The sequence below is a fragment of the Centroberyx affinis genome, unplaced genomic scaffold (genome assembly GCF_046629955.1).
Source record: "Centroberyx affinis isolate AG114_WGS23_722 - 3 ecotype Tasmania unplaced genomic scaffold, CSIRO-AGI_Caff_v1 ptg001226l_1, whole genome shotgun sequence".
Taxonomy (NCBI): Eukaryota; Metazoa; Chordata; class Actinopteri; order Beryciformes; family Berycidae; genus Centroberyx; species Centroberyx affinis.
In genome coordinates, this window is record NW_027279740.1 from 170,375 (window position 1) to 187,159 (window position 16,785).

A 16,785-nucleotide genomic window follows, 5' to 3' on the forward strand; every position below is an offset into this window, starting at 1 on the left:
TTTCATTAAATCAATTTGAAATTCTACATTGTGTTTGTGCTTTTCACCCCCGACTGGAGTAGTGGGTGGGGTTTTTATTAGGAAGGGGTATGGAGGATGTGTATGTGTGTGTGTGTGTGTGTGTGTGTGTGTGTGTGTGTGTGTGTGTGTGTGTGTAAGGGAGGGGGGTGCTGACATGATGATGCTGTTATCATGGGCTTTCTGACCCTGGCCCCGCTATGCTAGCAGCAGCAGGGGTAACCTGACCCCGCTCCCATCTGTCTCCCCTGCTGCTCAGCCCGGCTCAGGGAGAGGCCGGCATAATGGAGCCTCACCAGGAGGTACAGGTGCAATGGTTGCAGCACCTACAGGTGCCCTGCCCTGCCAGGCCGCCTGAACATTTTACAAAAGCACTTGACCATAATTGCAGCCCTAAAACTGCGTGAGGGTGAGAAAGAACCCTAATGTTGCCTCATTTTCACCCAGCTCACCACTATTTGCTTCAATCATTGATGCAGGGAGAGTTTGCAACAGAACAGCCTGCCCTCCAAGGCTGACATTCTCTATGATTACGATCCCACACTTTATTATTATTATTATTTCATGTGTTACACTACTGTCCGCAGTCTATTTTCACACTCGAATATCTCTGTCTTGATGTATTGTCAGCACTGCCTTAAGGGGGAATCACACTCATTTTAAATGTTGGTTATTCTCAGGGCAGGTAAAACAGTAACAGTATTTATGAGAATCTAAATGATCATTTTCCTGCTCAGACTTTGCTCCCATTGACAGTCAAAGGGAGGATGATTGTGTGTCATCCTACCAAATTGGTCAAGATTGAACTGAATGGAAGTGCTATCCGTTCTGAACCAATTGAATCCTGAACTCCAGAGACCTGTACTGGATCCTCCTAAATTCAGTGGCAATGCTGTGTCAAGTCAACTGCATGTTTACACTATGTTAATTATTCTGAATTAGGCTCAAGTTTAAGGAGATCCAGCTTGGTGAATTACAGCTGACTTCATACTTACAGGTTTTGGAGGTGAGACAGGCTGCTGTGTCCTAACCAGCTGAAAGCACCTAAAGAAATCGAGCTGCATGAGTCTTCCGATATAGACAGATGTTTTCCTGCTCCAGAGGTGAGCTCTAATCCACCACCTCTTTGTCCTCCTGTCATGTCCTGACATGGTATTAGGGGGGAATTTATGATTGGGTCCTAAGTGCTTCTCTACGGCAGCGAAGCACAGTCTATTGAGCCACTGCAGCTGTGATTTGTCTGTGTGGCCCAAATAAGCTTGATAAATGGAGAATCGAAAGCCAGCATTAGGCCAGGGGTTCCCAAACTTTTTCCAATGAAAAGGCCCCTAAATAGATCTGCATTAGACCACGGACCACCGTTTGATAAGACTGTGACTGTTAGAGGGCACAGTGGGGAAAATGAAACCCAAAACAGTCATGCATTCAAACATTGTGAAAACTTATAGGGAGTGAAATAAATGTGAAATATCATCTTGCTTAATATACCTATCTACGACCCCTGGAGGTCCCCGGACCGCACTTTGGGAACCACAGCTTTAGACCACCTGATCGGCCATAACAGCCTCATAAGAACTGCACTTGATAAGAAACTTCGACTCAAGTCTCGGTGTGGGATATCCACAGAAAATGTATCCTACAGTTTTATGAAATGGGGGTAATATATTTTAGAGCCATGCAACCTTAAAGAATCATACATTATTATAAAGGTAGGCTATAACATATTGAGACTTCTTGTAAGTTTTAATTATTTAGGCTTGGGATAATTTTGTGTGAAAGGTGTGACCAGAAAATGAGACTGCTGAGAGGAATTTGGGGTAGTTTGAGGTTTCTATAGAATGCAAAATTTCAAAATACATCATGTAGGCCCATACATTCATATCGGTGTGTAGACTAGCCTACTTTTCTTTTCTAAGTAGTCTTGGTATTCCCCTTTTGTAGACTAGCCTACTTATTATCCCAAATAGCAAAAAAAAAATCCGAATAGAAACCGTAGGCCTATGATAAATTTTAGCAGAGCAAATAAAACTATTAATCCCAGTGGGAATATTACAGTCATACCATAAGATATAAAAAATATAAAGTACAATAAAGTCACTATAAACTCACTATTGAGTACCACAGACGCACTTTAACTCCCTCTAGGAATATGATGGGAATATTACAGTGATTTTCGTTAGGGAAGACAGTTCACTGTGTGGGATGTTTTTACCCAGTGAGAAAGTTAAGCACCATGAGACCAAGTGTCCTTTTGAAAATATTTTATTTCGATAGACAACAACGATATACACATACAATCAAAGCGTTATAAAAGCCAACATTTAAGAAAAATAACTTGTCCTTAAAAAAGATTGCATCTAAGGTAAGAGCTTTACGTTTGTTTGTTTGTTTTTGTTTTTGTTTTTTTTTCTTTTTGTTTTTTACAAGAGCTGTGGAGATTGAAGATTGAAACCCGACCCACGACAATTATCACAACTCATAAATTTGACAAAACATTTTGGCTATACGACATGTAAACTGCCAGAACGATTCACAGAATAATCACAACAAACACAACAATAAGTTACATAAAATAATTAGAATAAATAAATAAATAAACTTATGATGAAAAATATTGCAACAATCTTCCATAATAAAATATGTGCCAGCATTCAAAATTAAAACAATCTATGTTGACTTTTTAAGGCAGTTATACAGCGGAATTTGGATGTGTACGTAGGCTATTTCGGACTAGGCTTATATGTATACTAAAGGCATTTGTGGTTCTACTAAAAGGGAATGCTTCAGTCACTCTATTTCTTCTCATCAAAGTTGATAAGTTCTGTCACTCACAGACTAGCGTAAAGCTACAGTGATACAGTAGTCACAGTCGGTGAAGCCAAAAGACTTTGATGGGAAAAAAGATTTAGGAGAATTCAAAACATTTCTTAGGTCTAGAAGCTATCATTGAGCACGTGTGCTGTCCTAGAAAAATACCCTTTAACAGTCAAACTAACGCTTTGTATTATTTTTTTTGATAAACTAATTTGAGAAACAAAATCTCAAAATAGGCCTATGTAATTCAAAGATAGAGAGAAGCATTCAACAATCACTGATTGGCATGGAAAAAGACACCTCATTAAACACCATTTAAACATCAAGCCGCCCTGCCTGTCATTGGCCTATAGTATGGCGATGAGCATCACAAAATCTTTTATTTTTTTTCCCCCCAAAGCCTCATTTTTCCTTTTTTATCCCCCCGTCAAAGGCACGAGTTTTGTCTTGTCTTTAGCAGGCGGGGCGCACAGGCATTTGAAGCAGGATCACCTGCCTGTTCTCCGAGGGGTGGCACTTGTTTATGTGCCTGGTGAGTCCCGGCGAGCTGTAGAGAGTGGCGGGGCAGTATTTGCACGGATAAACCTGGGAGGAGTGCATGAGACGCAGGTGTCTCTCCTGGCCGGCCCTGCTGGTGAAACTCTCCCCGCACACCGGGCACAGCAGGCAGTCCACCGGGCTCAGATTAAGGGGGCTTTGGTTTGACGCTTCCTCTGAGGAAGAGGAGGAGGAGGATGAGGAGGAGGACACCGGAGCCTGCTCTTCCGCCCGCTCGCCGGTTTGAAACCCGTGCTCCTCCAGCACTTTCTTTTGCAAGGCCTGGTGTCCCATGATGTGTTTTCTTAGGTATGCCTGGCGCTTAAACCTCTTCCCGCAGAACTGGCAGTCGTACGAGCCGTCTTCAGAGCCCGACTCGGACAGACCGGGACTCGGGGTGTCTCTGTCACTCATGTCTTTGGCTTCCTCGGAGACGGACTTGACACCTAGCGGGGGCATTTTAGCCATTTCGGATTTGACGCCCTGTGCGGGTGGCATCCCCGGCGCGCCGGTGGTCCGGGGCTTGTGCCAGCGGCGATGAGAGGCGAGGTTGGCCGGGCAGCTGAACATCTTATCGCACTCGGGACACCGGTACTCGACCCGGACAATGCGGGAGCACTTGTGCTGGGCCAGGGAGAACGGGTCCGCGTACGCCTCCTTGCACAGCTGGCAGACAAACTCTCCCAAAGGCTTGTTTCCTCCGGATGATTGCGCCCTGGGTTTCATCTCCACCGGTCCCTCTTTGATTTTGAGACCGAGCACGGGAGAAGTCGTCACCTCGTCTTCAAAGTTGAGTTTTCTAATGGCTTTGGGTTTCTTGGAGGCGGGTTTGGACTTGCGCTCTGCGCCGTCAGCTGCGGGCCTTTTGGTGCCGACCCGGTTGGTTGTGGCCGGGATGCTGCTGGTGGTGCCGCTGCGGCTGCTGTTGCTGGTGCCGATTTTCAGGTCGACCGGGGCGAACAGGAGATGGTCCAGGCCGGAGAGGGAGGCAGGTGTCGGGAATGACTCGGCAGAAATAGGCGAGCCCAGATTGAAACTTCGCTCGAAATATCCCCTGTCGTGCTCCTTGCTGATGGGCCGGGTGGGGCTGTAGAGGGCTTGGTACACCGCCTCGGGGTTGCCGAACTGCGCCGGCTTCTCCAGTCGCGGCACTGGCGCGTCTGCTGCTGCGAAATCCGGCGATGCTGCGGCGCGGTCCGGGCTGGACGCCACGGACACCGGCGGGGAGGAGTCCGCCTGACTCGGCAAGGCAGCTGGGGTGGGAGGCTCCTGGAGGTCATCTTCGTCAGACCGAGTCCTATAGGAAACATGTGCAGATTTCTTGTTTCTTTTCACCAGGAATCCTTTGGGCATCTTTGCGAGTAACGGCGGAAAGGCACTTTGGAGAGGCGGGCGAAGTCTCGAGTATCCAGGTTTGTTTAAATTATGGCCACACTAGAAGCTTATAGGACTTTATCTCTCCACTATATCGATCCCTCTGTTGCTGAAATGTTTTCGTCTCCAAGGCATAGCTCCACTCTTTTTATGCCGGAATGATGCTATTGTTCTCGCCCCCCCTGTTGCAGCATCCCCGACCAATCGGATGAAACCAAGATCCCAGTGGATTTGCTTGTGGGAGGGCTCAAAGCGTGGGTTTGGTGGATTTCGTTGGAGGATGTGCAGATAGCTTAGCAGATGTACTTGCGGTTTATTACATTAATGTGTGCGCTCGGCCCCTCCCCGACAGAGGCACACGCCGGGACCCTCCTCTTTTTACGGTCTGATGGGCCCCTATACAAATGCACACGTGCCACGGCTTTGTGGCTCTCCTCCGGGGGCCCCGGAGCTGCCAAAAGGAAATGTCCGTCACTGCCACAATCATCACAATTTAGAATTAAGACGGGGATGAGGGAAGCTTGGTTAAATACAATCCCAAAGCTCCATTTCATTTGATTTACGTTGTGATATTGCTCAGAGCGGCAATTTACCTAATAGACAATTGTAGATTTATAAAACCACGCCTGTTGTGCAGCTCAAGTCAGTTCGGTGCTCCGCGTTGTTTTCATTGTTTACGTCTGCACGCTCTTCAGATGTTTATTTTTTTCTATCCATCAGCCTCTTTTACGCGTGACCTTTACGCACACGACGTCAGGCCGACCAAAGAACCCCAACTGCCTGTGTTGTTTTAAGATCTTTATTTTATTATGTGTTGCATAAACATTATTTAGAGGGAGTGTTTCTTTATTTTGGGGCACGTGTCTGTCTCGGTAGTTTAACTCGACATATAAATCAGACATCTCGCTGCATACATAAGTAATAAGAAGGCCCTCTGGTCTTTGTGCACAATAGCCACGTCTGCCCACGCTTGGATATCCCTGTTTTTTTTTTCTTTTTCTTTTTTTTTTTGTCGTTTGAAAGGCAAATTGACCTCTTCACTGTGAAACGGGACTCACGGCCAATCTGGCCCACAGCTAGACGCGTGCTGGGCGGAATCGGTGCGCCAGACAAAGAAGGCCGCAGCCGAGGCTTGTAGAATATGCTGTTGTAAAATGCTGCACAAATTTCCCAAGCAAAATGTAGCTGCCATTGTTGTCTGCTGCTGGGCTGGGAGCAGTGTAATATGTAGAAATATTGTGATGTGCTTTAACTTTCTGAATGTTTTAATTTTGGGTATAGGCCTATTACTCTTCTCTGTTCTAAATACTGGGTTTCAAGATCCAAGCTTGTCATGTCAACAGAGTATGGGATCAAATAGTTAGTTTATACTAAAAGATGATGCATTATTCGTTATCCCCTGACTTATGATAGATTTTCAAGGTTCATTTCTTAAAATAAAGCAGTTTAAATCACACAATTGTAATTGCTTGGATTCTTCTGCCTACAATCAACAAATGAGTAAATAAGACAACTATTTCCAACGGATATCTTTATAAACCATACACCACACTGTACTTATTGTGCATATTGTACACTTGTCTGCTTTTTTCCTTTTCTTTTTTCTCCTTTTTTTTTTGTTCTTATAGTAACTAAATGTAGGCTGCCGTGCGCCACTTGGCAGAGGGCGCATTCTTTTTCCTTTCAGTCGCAGACCAGGGAGGAATTAATCTCCATCGTCGTGCATTGTTCCCCTCATTTGCATAAAGCTGCAGTATGACCAAGTCAAATAATTACACAATCGGAGCTGAGACGTAGGCCTACGCCTTTCAATGGGCCTCTCTGTCCTGGTGCCTTCTCACCTGCCTGAATGCACACCGTTATTTTTATTAGATTTGTGTTAGGACGCATGGTTTGTTAACTGACAGAGTTGCTGAAATTGTTTTAATAACTTGTGAGTTTTCCTCGGTGGGAATAGGACTATTTTCTATAAGCCAGACCAGAAACTATATGCTCATAAAATAGAAACGGAAAAGTTCTGACAGAGTGAAATATTTTAATGAATGTGTATGACTACACTGAGTTGGGCGTCATTCATTTAACATTTCTTTTTGGAGAATTTATCAAGTCTGCCTGTAAACACTGTTATTGATCCTAACGAAAAATCACTATAATATTCCTGTAATGACTTATAGTGTGTTTGTGATACTTAATAATGAGTACTAAGTGACGTTATCATACTTTATGTTTTTTATTTCCTATAGTATCAATGTAACATTTCTATAGGATGTTGTATATAGTATATATTTTGCTGTGATGTTAATTTAGTAGCCTATCCTAACTTTTATTATAGGATTACAATAGTTCTTTTTCGTTAGGAGAATCATAACTTAGCCCTTCTGCCTCTGCTGCGTCTCTTTTAAAGTTGTAAAAGTTTAGCTTGCAGATCTATTAGTCGTGGCTTGTTGGGACTACAAGCTTTGATGGCATTTTAACGAGTTCCTCTTTCCCCCGTGATAATTTCTGTGAAGCGCGTGAGCCGGTGTGTTGGCCTTGGCTACGGACGCATGCGCGTGTTTGCTCAGTGGCGCGTGCTGCCCTGCGCGAGGGGAAGCACTGAAGGATCGGCGCCTAATTAGCATACAGCTGCAGCTCCTGTACTGCAGGCTGAACTACATCCCCCTAAATCTCATCACCAGCTATAGGATTTTAAATATTTCCCCCGTTTTCCCCTTTTATTAATGTTGTCAATTTAATTAAGATAGAAAAAAACGTATATGAAAAGGCAATAAAAATGTGTTGTAAAACCACTGTCTTGATACATTTGGCCAACTTTGTGCAGATGACCATTTTAAACAGATGCCTAAGCTATAGCCTGCCGTTTGCTGTCTGGCCTTTAGAGTTTGACCTCAAGAGAAACCTGAGCTTCTGGGCTGAGAGCCCAGTTCTTACTTCATTGCACCACCTACAGGTTGAAAGATTAATACTGAAGATATAGTAGGAAAGTTTCCCATAACAAGTTACTTCACAGAGGTCTCATCCTGCTGTTTCTGCCACACAGTCACAGCTATAGAGCGGGCCTTAGAGCAGTTTGGTCACTTTACACTGATTAGATCACCCGGCCCTCGTTTTCACCAGATGTACAGAAACCTCCTGTATTTGCCAAATGAACGATTGGCTCCGTGTGTTTTGCCAACCCTAGCCAATTTGAAAGTGCAATAGGACATGACTGTAATTGGTGCTCACTACATGACCACCCTCAATGCATTGTCAATCAATTATTGTAATGGATTAGCCTGAGTCCTATTCTGGCTGGGTGTAATCTGATAGAGGGCTCTTTCAGCACCATGGAGAGAGCCAGTGAGGAACCCAGATTTAATCAGGCTAGCTGTGGACACCACGCAGCCACAGCTTCAGCCTTTGTCCCCCGACTGAAAACAAGCGGGCATGAACAAGAGAACAATTACACGTTAGAACAAAAGTGCCACAGCTTAATGAAGTGATTCGTTTTTAAATAGTTCTAAATGGGTTTGTCTAAAACAGATGTAAACTATTTTGACAGAAAAACTGCCTTAAGCTTCGCCATAACTGCTGTCTTGATGAAGTTAGGCTATTCTATTCTATTCTATTCTATTCTATTCTATTCTATTCTATTCTATGCTATGCTATGCTATGTTATTCTATCCTATTTGTTTGTTAATCTACCTACCAGTTTGTTTGCATTTGTAATCTTATTCTAAATCAATATGTCCATTTGTTGATCACTTATTTCACACTTCTTTTAGGTTTAAAATGTGTGTAATACAGAGTGCAGTCATAAATATAAACCCACTGTTCTCATCTTTGGTTGTAATGAAGAGGAAGGCGCATGAGGGCCATTGACTGTTGCTAGGAGAAAGCCTATTATTCTCATTTTTTATTATTGCTGTTTATTTTGAATTGAATTTTTTTTATTTCCACTGTTTTGAAAGAACAGCACATGCTATTGTGCTGACTTGACCAGAGAGCATGTGTCCTCACTCATGACAAATTGTCCCTCATGACAGAACAAATTCCTGATGCTATTTTTGAAGACCTGCTTTTTCAGGCCAAGGGGTTCCTCTTGTTCCCAATGAAGGCATGAGGCACTGGCAGACCTAACTTCACAGACTGGGCTAGAGATCGCCATGTGGTACGATCATCTGTATCTCTTTCAGAAACATCTCCCTCACTGCCTTTTACAATAATAAAAGAATTTGGTGTGATTACATGAGGGTTATGGGTCGTCTTTAAAAGTGGACTTCAATCAAGACACTATAAAGGCAGGATGATTTTGTCTACAGTATCCTCAGGTTGATTGGACACATGGCTTTGATGGATTTTTCTCCTGGTGTACAGATCACAGAGGCATCCAGTGCTACCAAGCAGCAATAGATCAACAAGTCCAAGCCATCGGATATCAAAATTATATGCTTCCTTCTGAAAGACCAGCTGAGTGAGGCTGGCCTCTCCGCCCTGAGAAAACACGTTTGGTCCAGATGATCACTTGGATGTAAGCAAACTGCTTACATCCATCACAAGCGTTCATATGAAGAGTGGTGAACAGTTCAACCAAAGAATGATTTTCCCTTTCCAGGTTGTTTCATTTGATTAATTATCAGAGGCCTAGATGCTGAAAACTATTCTCTAATCTTCTATAGTAGAAATTTGTGAAATGTAGTGAAATATTTTTCCTATCTCACAAATCATCTCGTGACCCGCTTGGGGGGTCCCGACCCCCACGTTGAGAACCACTGCTCTCTTGCACCAAGTAAGCTTGGTTCTCTATGACTGGCTTCTCCTGGAAGAACCGGAAAAGCAGCTGTTGGCAATCTCAGAGAAGTCAGCGCGTCGCTCTGAGACAGCGGCCAACCTCCTCTTGGAACCGGCAAAACCAGTAAAAGCAAAAGACATTCTGGTTTGTACCCAGCTGTTGAAAAGCACAGAAGGTGAGCAGGGAAATTGCCTGTTTGTCTGCGAGAGCAATGCAGAGGCTGCTGTCTAGACTCTAAAGTGTACTTTAGAAGGATGCCCACCAGACCTGGTCACTGTGAAAAAGCCCTGTAAAGTGGCCGAGCAAAACAGTAATGGACCTCAACATCGACTGGAACTGTCTCCGACATGTTCTGTACTTTTAACAATGATATTGATGAGGACAAGGACAGATGTTTCCATGTCTCTTGCATCATTTCTGAAAAGCTGCTTTGACATTGGACTCAATTAGTGGAGTGGAGTCATGTTTGAGTTTATGACAAATTAGAGGAGGAGGGGGAACTTGGAGCCTCAGTGAGCGGTCTGAGTGAACAAAACATTTCCCACAACAATATATCTCTGGGAAATGCGTCAAAGATATGATAAGAATTCAAATCCAGGGCAGAACAGATACAAAATACAATATCAATAGCTGCAAATGGTTCCTGTATAATCAATCAGTTCAGGGAAAGCCACTTCAAGGAAAACCTCAGATGGTTTTATTTGTCATCTCTGTTTTCATATGTGCAAACATCTAAACAATGGTTTCTAAGTAACCCATTCTTCTCTTTTCCAAGAGCGGTGATTAATAGCATCCTATCAAAATGAAGTTCTCCCTGCCTATCGGTTGCTCAAGTCCCGGGGGCATGTTTAGCCCTAATTTACTCATCGAAAGCATCAGAGTGTCTCTCGATAATCTCTGCAGTCCGTTGGTTGTGTGAGGTGGAGTCCCCTGTCAGAAAGCATGCCCTGGAATGTTAAACACTAATTCACCTCTGAGCCGCCGAGGTGGATAAAGTGATTGTTCTATCTGGGAGCTGATTAAAACGTCCCTGGCCCGTCTCTCCCCTCTGTGCTCACCTCTGACGTCCATCAAATTCATTTCTGTATTCATGAGCGGACGACAAAGCGCAGGCGGGAGCGGCTGCCGTATTACAGATAATAAGGCCAGCGGGCGCCACATTCGCTGCTGCAGGTTTCCCCCTGCCCCGGCTCATTCAATTACTTCACAAGAGTTCTCCGAGGCACAGCTGCACTATGGGGGTGAAGAGGAGTAAATTGAGGTACATTCATGTAGACACACACACACGAGCGCGCACACACACACCTCGGGGATACAAAGAAGAGGAGAAGACACACATCCCTACAGACAAACCGGTGTACAGAGCATAATATCTTATTGACAGGCATTTACTTTGGTAGTCAATGCATTTCCCACACAAGTAGGCAGCAAAAGAGTGATACAACAAGGTCCATCTTCTGCTGCTCATTGGCTCACTGAAGATTGTAATGATATTGATAATGACTTCAATGACTCCATATAAGAAAAATGAAATCAGGGCCATTGCTCACAGACTCTTTATATGAGGTCACCATTATCTTGATGGAAGTGTAGACGGCAGATGTATCATCTAGGAACATGAAAGATGGACTCTCACAGACCTAATGGGCCACATCCTTTATCTATTGACACATGGAGCCGCACAATGGTCATCGTTCTTATAGCCTCAAACCTATTATTGGGTTTATCTCAGATATTCATCTAAAGATGCATTAGACCCATGTGAAAAACTCTTTGTTTGATAAATGCAAAGCTAGCCTATTTCTTCACAGATTCGTAATGCTGCATCCGAAATAATAGGCCGAAGTGATTTGTTCTTGATAACTGCAGCAGTACTAGGCTTTGTCCGTAATGGAAGGGCTATTGAAGTTTGTCTGCTGAGTGTTATCAGCGTTGTCGTGGGAGAACTGAGCTGGCCGGTTGCTGTCCATGGTACTGAACCTCTGCCCTTGAGTTGAGTTTACAGTACAGCATGTAACCGCCTTGTTGTGCCGTCGGCTCCATAAAACAGACAGGCCCAGTGGGAAATAAAGAGCTGCTGTCCCTTCAGAGTCATAGAGCCTGGGGTGATGAGCGCCAGCCTCATGAACACTCACAATTCATCTGTCACTCACTTTCTGACCGAGTGCTGGAGCACCCCAGAGCAAAAAGTTTGTTTAATAATGGCCATGACAATACATTTTTACAATAATCTCAGTGTCACTAATGCCATGTTTTATTTGTTTTGAACTTTCATTTTTAAGGTTTCAGTTTTATTTCAAAGTAAATTAGTTTGCTGGCAACTGGTTGCAGAGATATCTGCTATGTGCTATGAGAAGGCATATTTCAACCAGTTAATGTTCTGTTGATGTGTTGTTGTCCACACAGGTATAAGAGGGCATGAGAAATGAGTGAAGTACTGGAACAATTTTGGGCTCAAGTATGTAAGTACATCCTCTTGCACATGTACATCAAGAAAATGGCCTTTTCTTGACCTTTGATTTTGGAATGCTACATTTTCCAAACAAAGAATTCCCAGAATTGGTACACTCTTCATTAGATGGCATAATTTGCATTCTCTTATAATTGTGCTGCTTCCTTGATTATTAAATGATCACCCTAATTAGGCAGTATAATAGGGTTAATCAGACTCTGCTCATCACACTTATTATTATTCCTGCAAAAAATGAGGGAAAAAGATACTTGATTAATTATATCAGCCTTTTCATCAGCCGGGCTACCATCCCCCCCTCTGAAATTAATATCATGTTGTAAATGGAAGGAAAGAGCTGGCCGGACACAGACAGATGAAAGATTTCACTCAAATTAATTAAGCACTAATTATGCGGCGGGAGTTGGGAGCAGTTTGCATAATGAGCTCTATCAAATGAGATCAGTCATGGAGAGGGGCTGTAGAGTTTCTATACAGCCTTCAGATGATACACACAGACGCTGCTGCACTACAGTGTGACCTGAACTCATGAAGTGGGCTAGCATTGAAGTGGGAAAAGGGTTAAAGCCCTTTTGGGCTCGAGTCGTGAGGTTTGCCAGCATGCTACGAACACGAACCTTCCTCACTTAGCATGTTATGCCACAAATGTGAAATGTTTTATCGTACTTGTGATTAACTTGAAGGTATTGCATCTGGCTGGGGGTTGAGTATTTTTTTTCTTTCAGCCAAAGCTATCAGATAATGAATTCACCGTTCCAGCGATGGGCAATAAGAACGGAGTGTACCTTTAAATTCAAGCTAATCACAAACAACCTGCATCCAGACTCGAGGGAGACTTAAAGGCCTAATCACCTCCCACTCCAGTCTTTTGGTGTTCACAGTTATTGTTGATCAGGGACTGTACTGTGGCTATCCATTGAGAGCATGGGCAGAGGGATTAAACACACATAAACTCACCATCTCTTAATTGTCTGTTTAATCACAGCCACTGGCCAGTGTATGGAGTCTGAGTTACTTGAATTGATTTGTGCCGTAGTTGCAGCAATCATACATAGGCTAATCAGGGTGCACAGCCCAGCACTGCCCTTCAAGGCCTCCGAGTGGAATTACAAAGACTATGATTAGTTAATCAAATGTAGAACCCAATGTCTCGTTGGCTGTCCTTTCTTTATTTGTGTATACACCTTATCTAAATGGAAATTGTATAGCTGTGGCACTTCTAGAAGGACAAATCTACATGTGAATGATCCTCCTCGAGCTCTTGGCAGTGAATACATAATAAGATCTTTCACTCCCAATCATCCTGTTATGGCATCATGGAGGCTTATTTCTTGTCTGAACAACGATATTTGTCGTCAATTCTCATGTGAATGATGCAATCACTCAGTCCGTGGTGAAGTAAATCATAAAGCCCTAGACAACGACTCTTCAAATGCACAATGATGTGAGGCAGAATGTCAAGACTGTATTATTTTGAAGGAGGAAGCACAGGAGAAAGCAGACAGGATGTGGAAGTAAGGCAGCTTTATGGTAGTATATGATTTAAATAATTAAATCAATTGTGCGGAAGACTAATAGAGTTGTATAATTTTAAATGCCACAGACTTTGGTTTCTTTCTCCCCTTCCTATTGGAGAATAGCAGATAGCAACACGTTGATATTATTAATGCACTGTAGAGATTACAGAAACCCACTGATTTGCCTTGTAAGAATATATTCCCCCATGACTCAACAGTGTTCACTCTGCTTGGAATGGATTTAGATTTGATAGTCATTTATTTACCACATACTCTTTACCTATGTGCTGTTGCGCAACGGGATCCGTTGCTCTATGATAACTTCCGTCCAGGGGCAGCAGACTTGACCCGCTCACTCCGCCTGGAATCACCTCTATTATTCGTCAGTGACAGCCGCCCTTTGGAAGGCGGGGGCCTCCCTGAAAGGTACAGGGTCGCGGACGTCCCAATCCATCTCTGTCTGCCGGGCGATTGATTGTGATTTAGTGTGTGGGGCTGGAGACGGTGGGATTCCATTCTGATGAGTGATAGGAGGGACCCCTTTGACTCCCAGCACATGGCAAGCAGAGGCAGGGCTATGACGAGGGGTCAGAGGCAGCTGGTGGGGGTAACTGGGGTGGATCTGGGGGTTGGATAGGGGCGGTGAGGGGTAGGGGGGTGTATGGATCACAAGATAGAAGGTGTCAGAGATGCAGGACAAAACCCCCCAACCAACCGCCTGAGTCTATCACTTAGCCCATCCATCACCCCTCCGGCTTTGTGGTTGGTATAACGGTTGCTAGCTAATCGTTTCATCATCAGGGGGATAATGGAGATGACAGTGAATTCAGACTCGCAGTGAGGCCCGCTACGAGGTGGTGTGTGCCCACAGGGTGCGTCATGCCAGCTGGGTGAAATGAGTGGGTATTTCCTGCTCTGGACTCCTGACTGAAACATGAATGATTTTAGCCCTAATGGAGCCTCGCAAGGAAGGTACCTCCAGGTAGTGACTTTTGGCTCAGTGATTTTTGTTTGAACACTGGTTAATGGTTACACATGAGTGTATGACGGAGATGCTTGGATGCTTTGAAATGATCAGCTGCCTCAGTTCTTAATTCTGAATGAAGCTCACAATAATCTAAGGGGCGTTTTTCCCTGCAAAATATGGTCTGATAAAGTCAGAGGAGATATCTGCTCTGATAAGGAGAATAAAAACTTGTCTAGTGTGAAAGAGGACATGCTTGATATCCTTTCAGCAACTCTAATTTCCCAGTTCCCAGCTCTTCCAAATATCACAACACCCCAGACAGACATGCATAATGCATAATATCTGACTGGATATCAGAAAAAAAATGGCTGATATTTAGAAAATAGAATAAAGATAATCTTTAAATCTCAATACTCGGGAGCAAAGCTCGGAGATGGTGGTTCCTTCCCACTTCGGGTCTGGTATTAGATACAAGCTGTCCTTGGAAGGTTGTTAAGCCCAGCCTCAGCCTCGCTCCACTGGGCCGCTCTGGCAGCTTAACTCCCTAATCAGCCTGAGAGGCCTCATTAGGACCAGAGCTAGACTTGGAGTCAGAAGACAGTGTTCGGGCAGGAACGTTTGTGGAATACAACATGTATTATACGCTGCTTCAGATGGAGGGCTTTCAAATCATATTGATCCTAAAGTGAATTTCACACATCCTTTACATTTGATATTATATTCAAAATGTGGTAATGTCATATGTGTCTGTTATCTCAGATGAGTTGCCATATACTAAATGCTAAATGTTGTGCCAGTGAACATATACTGTAGCTGTGATCTGAGGGCACCAGTGAACAAAGGCCAGCGTATTGTCAGTCACAGGAGGTTGGGTCAGCCAGGTGACTATGTGGCTGGTAACCTGATCCGCCGTCGACAGAACAGGGACAGGTGCTCCGGCCAAACTAATCCATACATGCACGCTAGACACAGGTCATCCATTAGGGCAGATTGATTCAAAGCTTTAAAAGACGCCTCCTCAACAATCCCCGGCCCATCCTTACCCCCGCTGTTGCCATGATACCAGATTGCAGTAATTCAAGACGGCCTGCGTCGGAAAGGGAAAGGAATGCTCACTGTTTGCTCACCTAATGCTGGACGCTGGAAACATTTTGTCACACAAAGTACAAGGGAGTATTTCTCGAAATTATGTCTAAACTTTATGCAGGGACAATGAAATAGCTGGGCGTTTTTTTATCTGAAATACCAGTTTTCTTTACTTGATTTAATTGAAGTTTCCTCTCGTAAATGTTTATTGAGCATATGGGACTCAGGGAGGGTGAGGGCTGGTGGAAGTGGGGGTGGGGGCGTTACCTATTGTTATATCTTTACTGACCACTTCAGATAATATCCACATCCAAAATAGCATATAAACCATTAGAATAAATGGTCAACAGGATACACCTTGACACATTATTATTATCAAATCCACTCCCCTTTCTCTTCCATTACAGCGCTCCATACAGTCCCAAATGCCAAATAAAGGTTTACAGGCAGAGTCCAGACATCTGCTGCTCTCTGATTGGTCGACGAGCCAGCGCTAGTCTCACCTGTTATCCACAGCCCAGTGCATGGTAAACACCCTCAGTCAGACCTGTGGGAGAGAGAGCCCATCTGGTCACCAGCATTAACAACCACCTCTTTAACAATGGCTTCCAGGAAAAGGAGAAGGGCAGACCGGGCCATATCAGCCAATAAAAACAGGCTATGCATGACATTTAGCGCCTGATGCAGAGCTTAGCGGTATACAGGTTGCCTACTGTCCGCACCAGCCCCTGGCAATAAAACAAAAGGCAATCTCAAAGAGCGGGGGATGCTGTGTGTAAAGCGGTCTATGTCATATTTTCTGTGTAAGGATGCAGACAGAGCGTAAAGTTAGAAAAAAACAAGTAGGGAATCATTTTCATGTTGCTTTCAAATAAACATCAAGCAAACAAATAGCCAATAGCCTTAGTTATACAAACACTAATATTCTCTTAATATTCTTCATAGGTGTCCCAATGGGAAAGCGTCAAGGCAGCACGCACCCACCACGAGGAAGGACTAGGACAGGTAGTTTCTCATGAAGAATAGCTTGCTGTTTTGTTGTAGATGTAAAAAGAGAAACATGAAAGAGGTGAGAGGAGACAGCAAAGTTTAGAGGATCTGCCAAACCTATAGCACAGTCACTGAAGACCATCCTAGGTATTACTTGACAAAACAGTGCCATCTTGTGTCCCATCATTAACCTCAGAAAATCTGGAAGATGCAACTGATACATGAAAATGAAAGCTGTGTG

The 16,785-nt window shown here is 43.9% G+C and overlaps 1 protein-coding gene across 1 annotated transcript; it reads right to left on the bottom strand.

The window, feature by feature from the left end:
* Positions 1 to 2,264: 2,264 nt before the first annotated feature.
* On the bottom strand, positions 2,265 to 4,766 carry insm1b (insulinoma-associated 1b). Its single transcript, XM_071524736.1, has one exon. It carries the CDS (start codon positions 4,720 to 4,722, stop codon positions 3,286 to 3,288), a length of 1,437 nt encoding a protein of 478 aa, XP_071380837.1. The 5' UTR covers positions 4,723 to 4,766; the 3' UTR covers positions 2,265 to 3,285.
* Between the last annotated feature and the right edge of the window lie 12,019 nt (positions 4,767 to 16,785).